The sequence below is a fragment of the Salvia splendens genome, chromosome 11 (genome assembly GCF_004379255.2).
Source record: "Salvia splendens isolate huo1 chromosome 11, SspV2, whole genome shotgun sequence".
In the NCBI taxonomy this organism is placed as follows: domain Eukaryota; kingdom Viridiplantae; phylum Streptophyta; class Magnoliopsida; order Lamiales; family Lamiaceae; genus Salvia; species Salvia splendens.
The window spans coordinates 15,454,997-15,467,458 of record NC_056042.1 but is presented as its reverse complement, the minus strand read 5'-3'; the positions used below and the strand labels follow the sequence as shown (position 1 = coordinate 15,467,458).

At 34.8% G+C, this 12,462-nt stretch overlaps 1 protein-coding gene across 1 annotated transcript; it reads left to right on the top strand.

The window, feature by feature from the left end:
- The first annotated feature begins 9,475 nt into the window (after positions 1–9,475).
- On the top strand, positions 9,476–12,093 carry LOC121753667 (probable inactive receptor kinase At4g23740). The gene is made up of 2 exons (XM_042148906.1): positions 9,476–11,045; positions 11,342–12,093. The coding sequence occupies exons 1-2, from the start codon at positions 9,803–9,805 to the stop codon at positions 11,914–11,916; spliced, it is 1,818 nt and encodes a 605-aa protein (XP_042004840.1). The 5' UTR covers positions 9,476–9,802; the 3' UTR covers positions 11,917–12,093.
- The last annotated feature ends 369 nt before the right edge of the window (positions 12,094–12,462 follow it).

Genomic DNA, 12,462 nt, shown 5'->3' with positions numbered 1-12,462 from the left:
ATAACCAAATCTGAATCACACATATTTTCTAATCTTGTGGCTGAGATTCAAACTTAGATTTACTTCATAAAAAAGGTGCAGATGGTAAATATGTCATTTTCCTCATTTAATTTCTGAATTTCGCTTCATTCTTTCACTTTCTCTCAGTTCGATTCTCTCTTCTCAGCGATCTTGTTTCCATATTTCTCGCCTATTTTATTTACATAGGCTCCAGATTTTCTTCCGATTTGGTTCATTATTCCATAATCTCCAGATTTTGTTTCCATATTTCTCGCATAATTATGACCGGGAAGATGTTTTCAATTTTGCATATAAGTTGATAAAAATGATACTTTAACCTGACAAAATGACATATTATGCATTGCCGATTATGTGTTAACATGATACTTTTGGCTTATAAATGTTAGGTTTACTACATAGAATGATAGTTTTGCCGGATAGAATGATACTCTGAGTTGATAAAATGATAGTTTTGCCGGATAGTTTTGCCAGATAGAATGATACTCTGAGTTGATAAAATGATAGTTTTGCCGGATAGAATGATACTCTGAGTTGATAAAATGATAGTTTTATTGATTTTTAGGTATGTACATTCCTGCATACAATGATTGTTTTGCCGGATAGAATGATACTCTGAGTTGATAAAATGATAGTTTTATTGATTTGTAGGTATGTACATTCCTGTTTGTGATGATGCTTTGAAGCCAATGATTGGTATAAAATTCAATACATTAGTAGAAGCAGCTGATTTCTATTAACATTATGCTCGTTCAGTTGGTTTTGGCATTCATAAACTGGGCAACAAATCAGTTCATGATATTATGTAATTATATTATGCATTGCCGATTATGTGTTAACATGATACTTTTGGCTTATAAATGTTAGGTTTACTGCATACAATGATAGTTTTACCCGATAGAATGATACTCTGAGTTGATAAAATGATAGTTTTGCCGGATAGAATGATACTCTGAGTTGATAAAATGATAGTTTTGCCGGATAGAATGATACTCTAACTTGATAAAATGATAGTTTTACTGATTTGTAGGTATGTACATTCTGGTTTGTGATGATACTTTGAAGCCAATGATTGGTATGAAATTCAATACATTAGTAGAAGCAGCTGATTTCTATCCCTGGTATCATTTTATCATTTGAAACTATCATTTTATAATTTAAAACAATAATTCATCATGGAATAAGGTATGAATTGATGATACAAAACCAAGTATGAAGTAAATTCAAAGTAAATTCATCATGTTGTCAAATGTAACTCTAAATCTACACTAAAAAACTATAGAATCGAAAAAAAACGAGAATCTCTGGCAAAATGATAAAATCGAGCAAAAACAAAAGTGAAATAAGTAATAAACTTCATCCAGTCTTCCTTCGATGATGCTTGAGCGTTTTCCTTCGACATATTCCAGAATTTGGATGATTTTTCCTTTGAAACTGAAGAAGCAAGGGTTTGAAATGCGATTCAGAGGGTTTGAGTGTGAGAGAAATTGAATGCAGTGTTTAATTCACGTTTTCTTCTTACCCGCCCAATTTTATAACGAAATGACTATTTTGCCCTTAATATATCCGAAATATGATAGTTTTATTTGATAAAATGATAGTTTTGTTAGATTAAATCCAAACCACATATTTTTAAAATGTGTGGTGGAGATTTAGTTATAGGGTTATCACACAAATTGGAGTTATCATTATAATGCACCCCTATATATATAAATATATTTATATATATTTTTAAAAAATTACTCCCTTCATCCGTCCTATTTTAAGTGAAACATTTCTATTCTGGTAAGAGAGAAGGAAAAAATAGAGAGAATGATATTTCTATTTTTAGAAATGTGTCATTTAGAGTGAGACTTCCCAAAATGAAAATGATTCACTTAATGTGGGACAAAGGGAGTAAAAACCTTTCCACCTCTCTGTTAACTGGAAATGCTATCGCCTTGCAACTGTAGCGACACCCTTCACCACATACAATTCATCCCTTCTTCTTTCCTGTTTATTCTTTGTTGAAGATGATTATGGTTAATATGTCAAATTAGAAAGAAAGAAGTTACCGAAATAGAAGTATTCTATCAAAATAGAAAAAAGTTGTATTTTTTATAAGACTAAGTGAGTATGTATAAATCAAGCCGTAAACCTGATTATTTAGGATTAGGGTAAGAAATTTTTAACTCATATTAGCTCATAACCCATGTACGCGATACGGTGGATTGGTCACATCATTACTAGTATAGAGCGATAAATAAATAAAATATCTTCTATTAATAGAAAAATGAAATAAAGGTAATACATCTATGTTAAAAGAAAAATCACCTTTTATTTACATACGTTAAAATTTATGTATTGTTTTAAGCTTTTTTAATGCTCCGCAAAACTATGAATTCATAACCACTTATTAGGTTAGTTCAAATAAAGCAAAATAAGTTAATGAACAATATAAGGTTATTTGAGTAATTAAATAATACTCCCTCCATTCTATTTTAATAGAGGCGTTCATTTTCTGCACTCATTTTAGAAAAATAATACTTTCTCCGCTCCGTAAGAATATGTATTTTTTCGTTTTTAGTCCATTGCATAAAAATATACACTTTTCAAATTTGAAAACTCTTTTCACTTTAATAAGGTAAGACTCATTTTCTACTAACAATACTTTAATTACATTTTTCTTTTTATTTCTCTTCTACTTTATTAATTGTGCATTAAAATCTGTGTCCGACCAAAAGTGCATATTTGTGGGACGGATGAAGTAATAAATAATTAAGATGAAAGAGTAAAGTAAGAGAAAATAATGTAGAGAAGAGTCTTCTCTACATTATTCTCTTTTTTACTTTACTCTTTTTCATTTTAATTATTTTTCTAAAATGAGAGCAGAAAATGAAATATAGTACTCTCTTTGTTCCATAGTAATGGAAGCGTTTCTTTTCGGCACGGAGATTAAGAAAAATTGTGTTAGATGAGTTAAGTAATGAGGAATAAAGTGGAAAATGAAAAAGGTAGAGAGATGAAGAGAGAAAAAAGTAAGAGAGAGTAAAGTATGTGTAGAAAAAATGTGTTGACTTTTACTAAAAAGGGAAATGATTTTATTACTATGGAACGTATCAAAATGGCAAAATGACTTTATTACTATGGAACGGCGGGAGTATCTATTAACATGGAATGAAGGGAGTAGTACTTCTTTTGTTTTAAAAACGTACTTTCTTTGTTCCCTCATAGTTGAGGTGGAACTTTTTGGCATAGAGTTAGAAAAAAATGTTTAGTGTGTTAAGCAGATAGATAAAAAAAAAGTAAGAAAATAAAGTAAAGAAAATAAAGTAAGTTAGAGAGAATAAATAAGAGAGAAAAAAAGTGTTAATTATTGCTACTATATATAGAAATGACTTAGAAACTTTTTAAAATAGAAAAATAACTCAATTACGAGGGAATGGAAGGAGTATGTCTTATGGATGAGCCAAATTTTTTAATAAGAATGGTTGTGTTTCACGTACCTTGGGCGTGGTGTTTAATAATGATTATTGTAATTTGAGAAATCGTTGAATCATGTGATAGCAAATAAAATTAATTGATATAATATTGTTATACAACTGAATTTTGATTAGTAGAATATATTATTTTATATTACTAGGAAGTAAATTTATGATGATTTCTGAAATGTGCCAACGCTTGTAAACGGCCAAATATTTATGAGCGGTAGTGTGCACCATTAATATACCATAGTTTTGGACATGGGAAACCTCTGACAATCTTTAATGCACTCAAATTTCGATATCATTCATCATTCATGAAAAAAAAAAGTTGAAACCCAATCCTAAGGGTCCCTCGTCCGACATTATTATGAGGGGTGTTAAATCAGAGTACGCAATAAAATATCATTCATCATGTCGTTACAGTATGCAGCTTCGTATAAGAGTTAAATGATATGTGTTTTAATGCACAATTGATAAAGTAAGAGATAATAGAAAAAAATTGGTAAAGTAAGAGAAAAGAAGAAAAAATTTAGTAAAGTAAGAGAGAGGAAGACAAAAAAATAATAGAATTAATATTAGTGGATTGTGGAGTCCATTTTATTATAGTGGTATAAGTGGTAAATAAATTGATATATAGAGGTTTAAAGATTTCCTAATATAGAAAGTTTGAAAGTTATTATTTTTAAAAGACGCACTAAAATGAGAAGAGTTGTTATTTTTAAAATACGGAGATAGTACTACTATCCAAGTCCCAATTTTAGAAGTCCCATTTGAGTTCGGTATAGGTTTTAAAAAATGTAAAAGAAAGTTGATGAAAAAAAAATAGTGAAATGTGAGTCCTACTTATATACATTTGTTTTATAATAGAGTGAACTACAAAAATAGTACTTGATCTTTCACTTTCGCACAAAAATAGTACATGATTTTTGTTTTATATCGTTTTTGGTACCTCATGACAAAAATAACCATATGTACCAAAAATGTGATTTTTGAGTCATAGACAATATATTTGGAAATTTCAATTAAATATTACTCCATCTGTTCCATAGTAGTAGAGTCATTTTTCTATCTTTGTACGTTCCATAGCAGTGAAGTCATTTCTCTTTTTAGTAAAAAGTCAACGCATTTCTTCTCACTTACTTTTCTCTCACTTATTTTATTCTCTCTTTATCTCTCAACCTTTTTCATTTCCTATTTATTCTTCCTTATGTTAACTCACTTAACACAATTTTTCTTAATCTCCATGCTGGAAAGAAATACCTCCACTACTATGGAATAGAGGGAGTACCAAATATGCGAATTCTATTTTTTTTTTCTTTCTTCTTTACTTTATCTTCTTAGGCCACTAGCAATGGGGCCGAACGATCGGCCCAGGAGGGAGCCGATGGCCACTCCCTTCCGCCTCCACCCCAAGGCCGATACATCAGCCGATCTCCCCCTTTAAAAAAAAATTAATTCATCTTCTATCCACTATATATACCTTATTCTCTATCAATTCACATTTATCCTTCTCTAATGGCAATCTCAATTTTACTTATCTCTTGTTTTTTTGTTTTTTAATGTAGAATGTTTTATTTTGTTTTTTTTTAAATTAGCTTCTCGTTGTATTCTTTTTTTCCAATATTGTAATACAACAAATAATTAATTTATTATGTATATTTTAATGGAGTATAAAATATTTAGACATTGATATTAAAAATAAAATAAAATAATGATGATGTGGAAATGAGATAAGTTCTGAGATAGGCTCTGGAATGAACTCTCATTACATGGAGATAAGCTCTGAGATGGGTCTGCTGACGTGGTAGGAGAAAATGAAGATAAGCCCTGAGATGGGCTCCAGAGAGGGGACACCATTGCTAATGCCCTTAGTTTCTATTTCCTCTTGTTTTTATTCTTCATTTTCTCCCTTTTACTACTAGTATTTTATACATACACCTAATTGACATTCGTAGTATAAGTTAAGGACAAAATATCTAATTAAATAAATTATTTAAACTAATTAAATTAATTTAATATTTTTAATTTAATTGTTTTATAATACTCCCTCCGTCCCCAAAGAATATACAATTTGGATTCGGCACAAATTTTAATATAAAATTAGTAAAGTAAAAGAGATGTGAAGAGAAAAAGTAATTAAAGTATTGTGCGTGGAGAATGAGTCTAACCTTACTAGAGAGAAAAGACTTTTCAAAATTAGATAATGCATATTCTTGTAGGACGAACTAAAAATGAAAGAATGCATATTCTTGTGGGACGGAGTGAGTATCATTTTAGGACTAAAACACCTAATTAAAAGTATTCAATCATTTTATATTGTTATATATATAATTCATAATTTTAAATTTTATTAAGACTACATTGATAAAATAATAATAATAATAATAATAATAATAATTATCATTATAATTTAATATTATAAGATCTATATATTAAATAAGTAGTATATTATAATTATTAATCAATTACGAGTTATTAATGTTATAATAATATAATAATAATAATTAAAACTATATCTGTAATTAAGTATGAGTTTAATTTAAATAATATTAAAATATAAATTAAATATAAATTTATAATATCACAATATTAATATTAATAATAAAAGTATAGAAGAGAAAGATAGAGAAGATATATACTTCATCTGTCTCATTAAAAATTGAACGTTTTCTAAAATACAAACAACACTTTCTCTATTTTTTCATCTCACTTACTTTACTCTCTATTCATTAACTCACAAAACAACATTACATAAAATCTCGTGCCAAAAACTAAATGTTTGATTTTTATTGGGACGGAGGGAGTATATCATTTTATGTCCTCTTTTCGTGTATGACCAAAAATGCCCTTCATGGAACGAAAAATGTGAAAATGTGTTTTTTAGGGGGTATTTTGAGGTGAAAATGAGCATCAGATACTCAAAATGTGATTTGTAGGTAAAAAAATGATATAAAACAAAGATATGGTGTCATTTTTGTGTGAAAGTGAAAGATCATGTACTCCCTCCGTCCCATAATAGATGACACACTTGGGAAATGACACAAGATTTTAGGAGATGTTATTTTGTATGTTAAGTGGAGAGAGAAAATAGTATATTTATATTAATGTGAGAGAATTTTTCCTAAAAAATGAAATATGACATCTTTTGTGAGGCAAACTAAAAAAGAAAGTGTGACATCTATTATGGGACGGTGGAGTACTATTTATGTAGTTCACTCTTTATAATAAAATGTGAGTAGAAAAAAAGTGAGTGGAATGTATGGTCTATTACCATTTATAGAATATTTAAATCTGGATTCCTAAAGTGGGACATCTAAAAATGGTAAAGTATGACTCCTTAAGTGGGATAGAGGGAAATTACTTAATACTTCTCTGTCTATAAAAAATAGTCTTATTTGTAGACAACTCAAATTTCAATATTGATATAGTAAGAGAGGTGAGGTACAAAATGAATAAAATAACAGAGGTAGGAGAAAGATAAAGTATTAAAGAGAGAAGAAAAGGTGGAAAAAATATAAGAGAAAAACTTTTCATTTTTAGAAATAAGACTATTTTTTGTGAAAATCCAAAATGGCAAAATGAGTCTATTTTTCATGGATGGAGAAGTATTTTTGTATACATTGATTTATAACATTTGTTTGTGTATAAATGCTTACAAATCACACTTAACATAAGTATATTTTCGAATTTAATTAACAGCCTCGACTACGCATAAGAAATTATGCCTTGGTTGAAGAAGCATAAACAATATTTATTAACTTTTTTTTCCATTAAATTCTTTTGTGGCCATCCGCTATATTGTTTTAGTTGCAATGATTAGTGGTAATTGACTTTAAACTTGTCATTATGATAGTTAGGCACTACACTAGCATTTGTCAATGTTCAACTCCACTTTCACTGTTTATGCAAACAATCTGATAGTTGTAATCATAGGAATCGGATCCTCTGCTGTGCCCCTTGGCACAGCAGGAGCTGCTGTGTATTAAACGCAGCATCCAACAAATGAAACGCAGGTATGTTTTTTTCATTCTTTTTATTTCCTTTTCCTTTCTTTTACAATTTCAATCCTTTTTGCTTTTCTTTTATTGTATGTTTGCGTATGAATTTATGGTAGTTGCATAATTTAAGTGAGTTTGATAATGTCTATGTCGGCTATTAATTCAGGCACAAATACCCATATTAAATCTGCACTTGTAATTTAGTTAAATAAAGGAAAGCAAAAAGGATTGAAATTGTAAAAGAAAGGAAAAGGAAATAAAAAGAATGAAAAAAACATACTTGCGTTTCATTTGTTGGAGGCTGCGTTTAATACACAGCAGCTCCTGCTGTGCCAAGGGGCACAGCAGAGGATCCGATTCCGTAATCATAAGCTTCAATACACTCAAGTATCAAATCTTCAAATCCATTTTAACTTTTCATTGGATTCTTCTTCCCTACCTTTTTTTATTTACTATTTAAATTTACTATCTTTAGTTGGACTTAATTAATTTTAAATCATAGTAAAACAACAACTGCTCCTACACGAGCCAGCCAACATATGCAAACAAAAAATGCATATAAAGTCACCAAATACCAAATTCTTTAACGAATACTATTAATTTGAATTGACAGAGAGTCGAGAGCCCTTTATAATATCAATGTGCCTTTTTCGGTGCGCATTAGGGTATCCACTATGGAGTGGACGCGGCTATAGCCGCGTTCACGGGCGGGCGGCGGGCTATAGTGGCAAGGTTGTCCGCCCCGGGGGTGGACGCGGCGGGCGTGGCGAGGGGGGCGGACGGGCGATCGCCGGGTGCGGGGCGAGGACGCGGCGGGGGGCATAGCCGCGCCTATAGGCGCGGTGACCATAGTGGCGACATCCGCCGCGGTGCTTGCGGCGTCAATTTCAATTTTTTTTTTTATTTTTTTTCTCTATAAATACCACTCCCCACCACCTATTTTTCACCATTTTCACAAAATCCCTCCACTCACTATCTACACAACCACTCTCTAAAAAATGCACCGAGGAGACGACGAATCACCCGACTCTCAGGAATCGGGATATGGCAGCAATCCATCAAACCCCTCGGGCTATCCTTCTCAGCCATCGGGTTTTGGCGGATATGCTTCTCAGCCGTCGGGCTTTGGCGGATATGCGCCTCCGTCCCAGCCTTGGAGTTGGAATCAATCTCCCCCACCGTGGGCATCGAGTCCACCCCTTCCTCCATCTCAGTCGTGGAGGTCTTCTCCAACTCCGCCACCTTTACAGCGGAATCTGAGTCGTTCCGCATTTGGAGATTACAGACCCAACCTAGACACGCTTCACCAGCCAGCCCTCCCCAATCCCACAGCCCACGGTGCAACCCCACGAGGTATTGGCCAATACCATAGAGTGCAGTTGATGCAACAACTGCAAGACGTATGCAGGTCATACCGCGGGGGAAACTGACCCGTACGTCAGGAACGTCTACAAGAGGCTCATCAATCGGATTGAGAGTCGACTGGGGTTGGTTGATAATGGGCCTGGGGATACCGCGGCCGGCAGCAGCGAGAGAGGAGGAGGAGGAGGAGGAGAAGAAGAAGAAGAGGAACACGAGGAAGCCGACTTCGACACCGAGTAGACGGTGGCGGAGTTTTGTAGTTGTATTTTATTTTAATTATTCATTGTATAATTTTACCGGTTTGCAATACAACGAATATTCGGCCCTAATTACCTCGTATTCTAGTAATTTACACTGCGATTATTTAAATTACACTTGATTGAAACTAAAAATATTTAAAAATGAAAATTGATTATAAAATTTGGGGGCTATTGGAGGTGTCAACTATAGTGGCGGAAATAGAATTTTGGGGCTATGGATAATAAAATTGGGGCTATAGACAAAAACTGGGGTGTGGTTATTAGGCGGGTCCGCCTTATAGTGGACTAAGCGTTGATCTTTGTGAGAGAATAAGATCCAATTTCGAATTCCAATTTCAAGTTTCTAAACTGGAATAAAGAGATCCAACAAAAAGACTAGAACAATAACGTTGTATTTTGAAACCATAACTAAATCTTTCTTAATTCACTTTGCCTTTTCCAGAGTTTACTTCATTTCTCTATAAAACTTTGTTCTTTCTCTCTCATCATCACTATTTCTGTGTGAGAGCAGTTGTTACAAATGGCACTCAATTCCAAAAATCCAACACAGACAAACAACTCTTCGTTTCTCTAACAAGCCAGCCCCCTTTCTATCTCTCCACTTTTCCCAAATACAATTCTTGAAATCTTCATCCTTTGCTCAAAAGTTGAGTTTTTTGTTTCAAATTCTTCAAACCCAGAAAAAAATCCAATCTTTGAGATGAAGGGGCAGCTGGGCCTTGCTGTTTTCATGGCGGGTGCCATTTTTTTGGTACTGAAATGCCATGCTGCTGAAAAAACTCTTCTTGAAAGCGACAAGCAAGCATTGCTAGATTTCGCAAACAATCTCCCTCATTCTCGCTCTCTGAACTGGGATGCGAATTCCCCAATTTGCCACAACTGGACCGGAATCTCCTGCGACGATGAGGGCAACAGAGTAATTTCAGTGAGGCTGCCGGGAATCGGCCTCCACGGCCCTATTCCGGCCAACACGCTCGGCCGCTTATCAGCTCTGCAGATCTTGAGCCTCAGATCCAACGCCATTACTGGGTCTTTCCCGCTTGATTTTGGGGGCTTGAAAAACCTAACCTTTCTCTATCTTCACTACAACCGTTTCTCTGGCCCACTCCCTTTGGATTTCTCTCTTTGGAGGAATCTAACCGTGCTTAATTTGTCTCACAATGCCTTCACCGGCGCCATCCCTACCTCCCTTTCTAGCTTGTCTCAGCTCACTGCATTGAATCTTGCCAAGAATTCTCTTTCCGGTGAAATTCCTGATTTGAATTTACCTAATTTGCAGCAGCTTAATTTGTCAGACAATGATCTTGTGGGTAGTGTGCCTAGGTCATTGCAGAGGTTTCCCAAATCTGTGTTTGCGGGAAATGATCAATCTTTGTTGGATTACACTGTCACTAGCTCACCTTTAGTGTTAGCACCGCGTGAGCAAGGTTCAAGAATCAAGAATGTAGGAAGGCTTAGTCAAAATGCAATGCTTGGGATTGTGGTAGGTGGCTCTGTTGCCGGGCTTGTTGGCTTTGGTTTCCTATTGTTTGTGTGCTTGCTTAGGAGGAAGGCTGACAATGATGATGTGTTTACGGGGAAGCTCGAGAAGGGGGAGAGAGCTATCTCCGGGGGCGAAGATGGTAGTAATAAGTTGGCCTTTTTCGAGGGGTGTAACTATGCCTTTGATTTGGAGGATTTGTTGAGGGCTTCCGCTGAGGTGTTGGGTAAGGGCACGTTCGGGACGGCCTATAGGGCGGTCATGGAGGATGCGACGACAGTGGTGGTGAAGAGGCTCAAGGATGTGAACGTCGGGAAGAAGGATTTCGAGCAGCAGATGGAGTTGATTGGAGGCATCAAGCATGAGAATGTGGCTGAGTTGAGGGCTTACTATTACTCAAAGGATGAGAAGCTCATGGTTTATGATTATTACACTCAAGGGAGTTTGGCTTCAATGCTTCATGGTACTTTTCTCACACCTTTTCTCCATTTTGCTTCTCAATTTTTTGGCAAACAACTGTGATTTTTGATGTGTGGAATTGGTGATTTGTTTATAATATTTACAGCATCTCTTAGCCTTTTGTTTGCTAACTACTACCATTTGTTATTTTGGGATGATTCTCTATGATTGATCCTCTTGTTTTGTTCTTACAATTATTAGTCTTGCATTATTGTTGATCATTATGGATGTTATCAGCTGTTGCTAACAGATGGATGAACAAAGCGGTTAAGTAGTTGTGACTCTTGTTGAAACTTGCAGGAAAACGAGGAGAAAACAAGACCCCGTTGGACTGGGAAAGGCGAGTAAAGATAGCCCTCGGAGCAGCAAGGGGCATTGCCCGTGTCCACGAAGAAAACAACGGGAAGCTCGTCCATGGCAACGTGAAATCCTCAAACATATTCCTAAACCCTCAAAACCATGGGTGTGTGTCGGATCCTGGTCTGGCAGCAGTAATGAGCTCGGTGCCTCCACCAGTAGCTCGTGCTGCAGGGTACCGTGCCCCGGAGGTGACAGACACGCGAAAGGCAACACAGGCGTCGGATGTGTACAGCTTCGGAGTGATCCTGCTGGAGCTCCTGACAGGTAAGTCACCCATACACACGACGAATGGGGACGAGATTCTCCATCTGGTGCGTTGGGTGCACTCAGTGGTGAGGGAGGAGTGGACAGCGGAGGTGTTCGATCTCGAACTGCTAAAGTATCCGAATATAGAGGAGGAGTTGGTGGAGATGTTGCAGATAGGTATAGCTTGTGTGGTGAGGATGGCAGAGCAGAGGCCTAAAATAGCACAAGTTGTGAAGATGATTGAGAATGTGAGGCCGATGCCTGAGTAGCTAACCTTGTCTTGTCTGAGGAGTTGGGTTCACCGCCTTGGTGAAAAGGGACTAGCTTTATATAATTTGGCACTTGATCATGTTCATCGATTTCGTTCTTGATCAATTCTTGGTCAATTATTTTAGACATTACATTTGATATTCATCTATTTAGAAATCCAGTGTGTTCTTCACTAACATATTTTTTCAATCTTGGTTTGAATGTTTTTTTTATTTGCCATCAATCAATTCTCTTTGTAGTTTCCACTGATTTCAATACAGTAGTAGCAGGTACTCCATCCTGCCCAAAAAAAATAGAATAGTTTTATCATCTTGGATTATCCGTTAAAATTACATAAAGTCTAAATATTAAAAGTTTTTCAATAAATAATAATTTTACACATCATTTATACGTGGACCCCACAATTCACCAACACTTATTCCACTATCTTTTTCCTTGCTTTCTTACTTTTTCATTTCTTATTTTAATAATTGCAGATTAAAACCCGTATCATTTCTATGTTAATCAATTTTTTAGAGGCGTAGAGAATATTATAGTAGGATAAA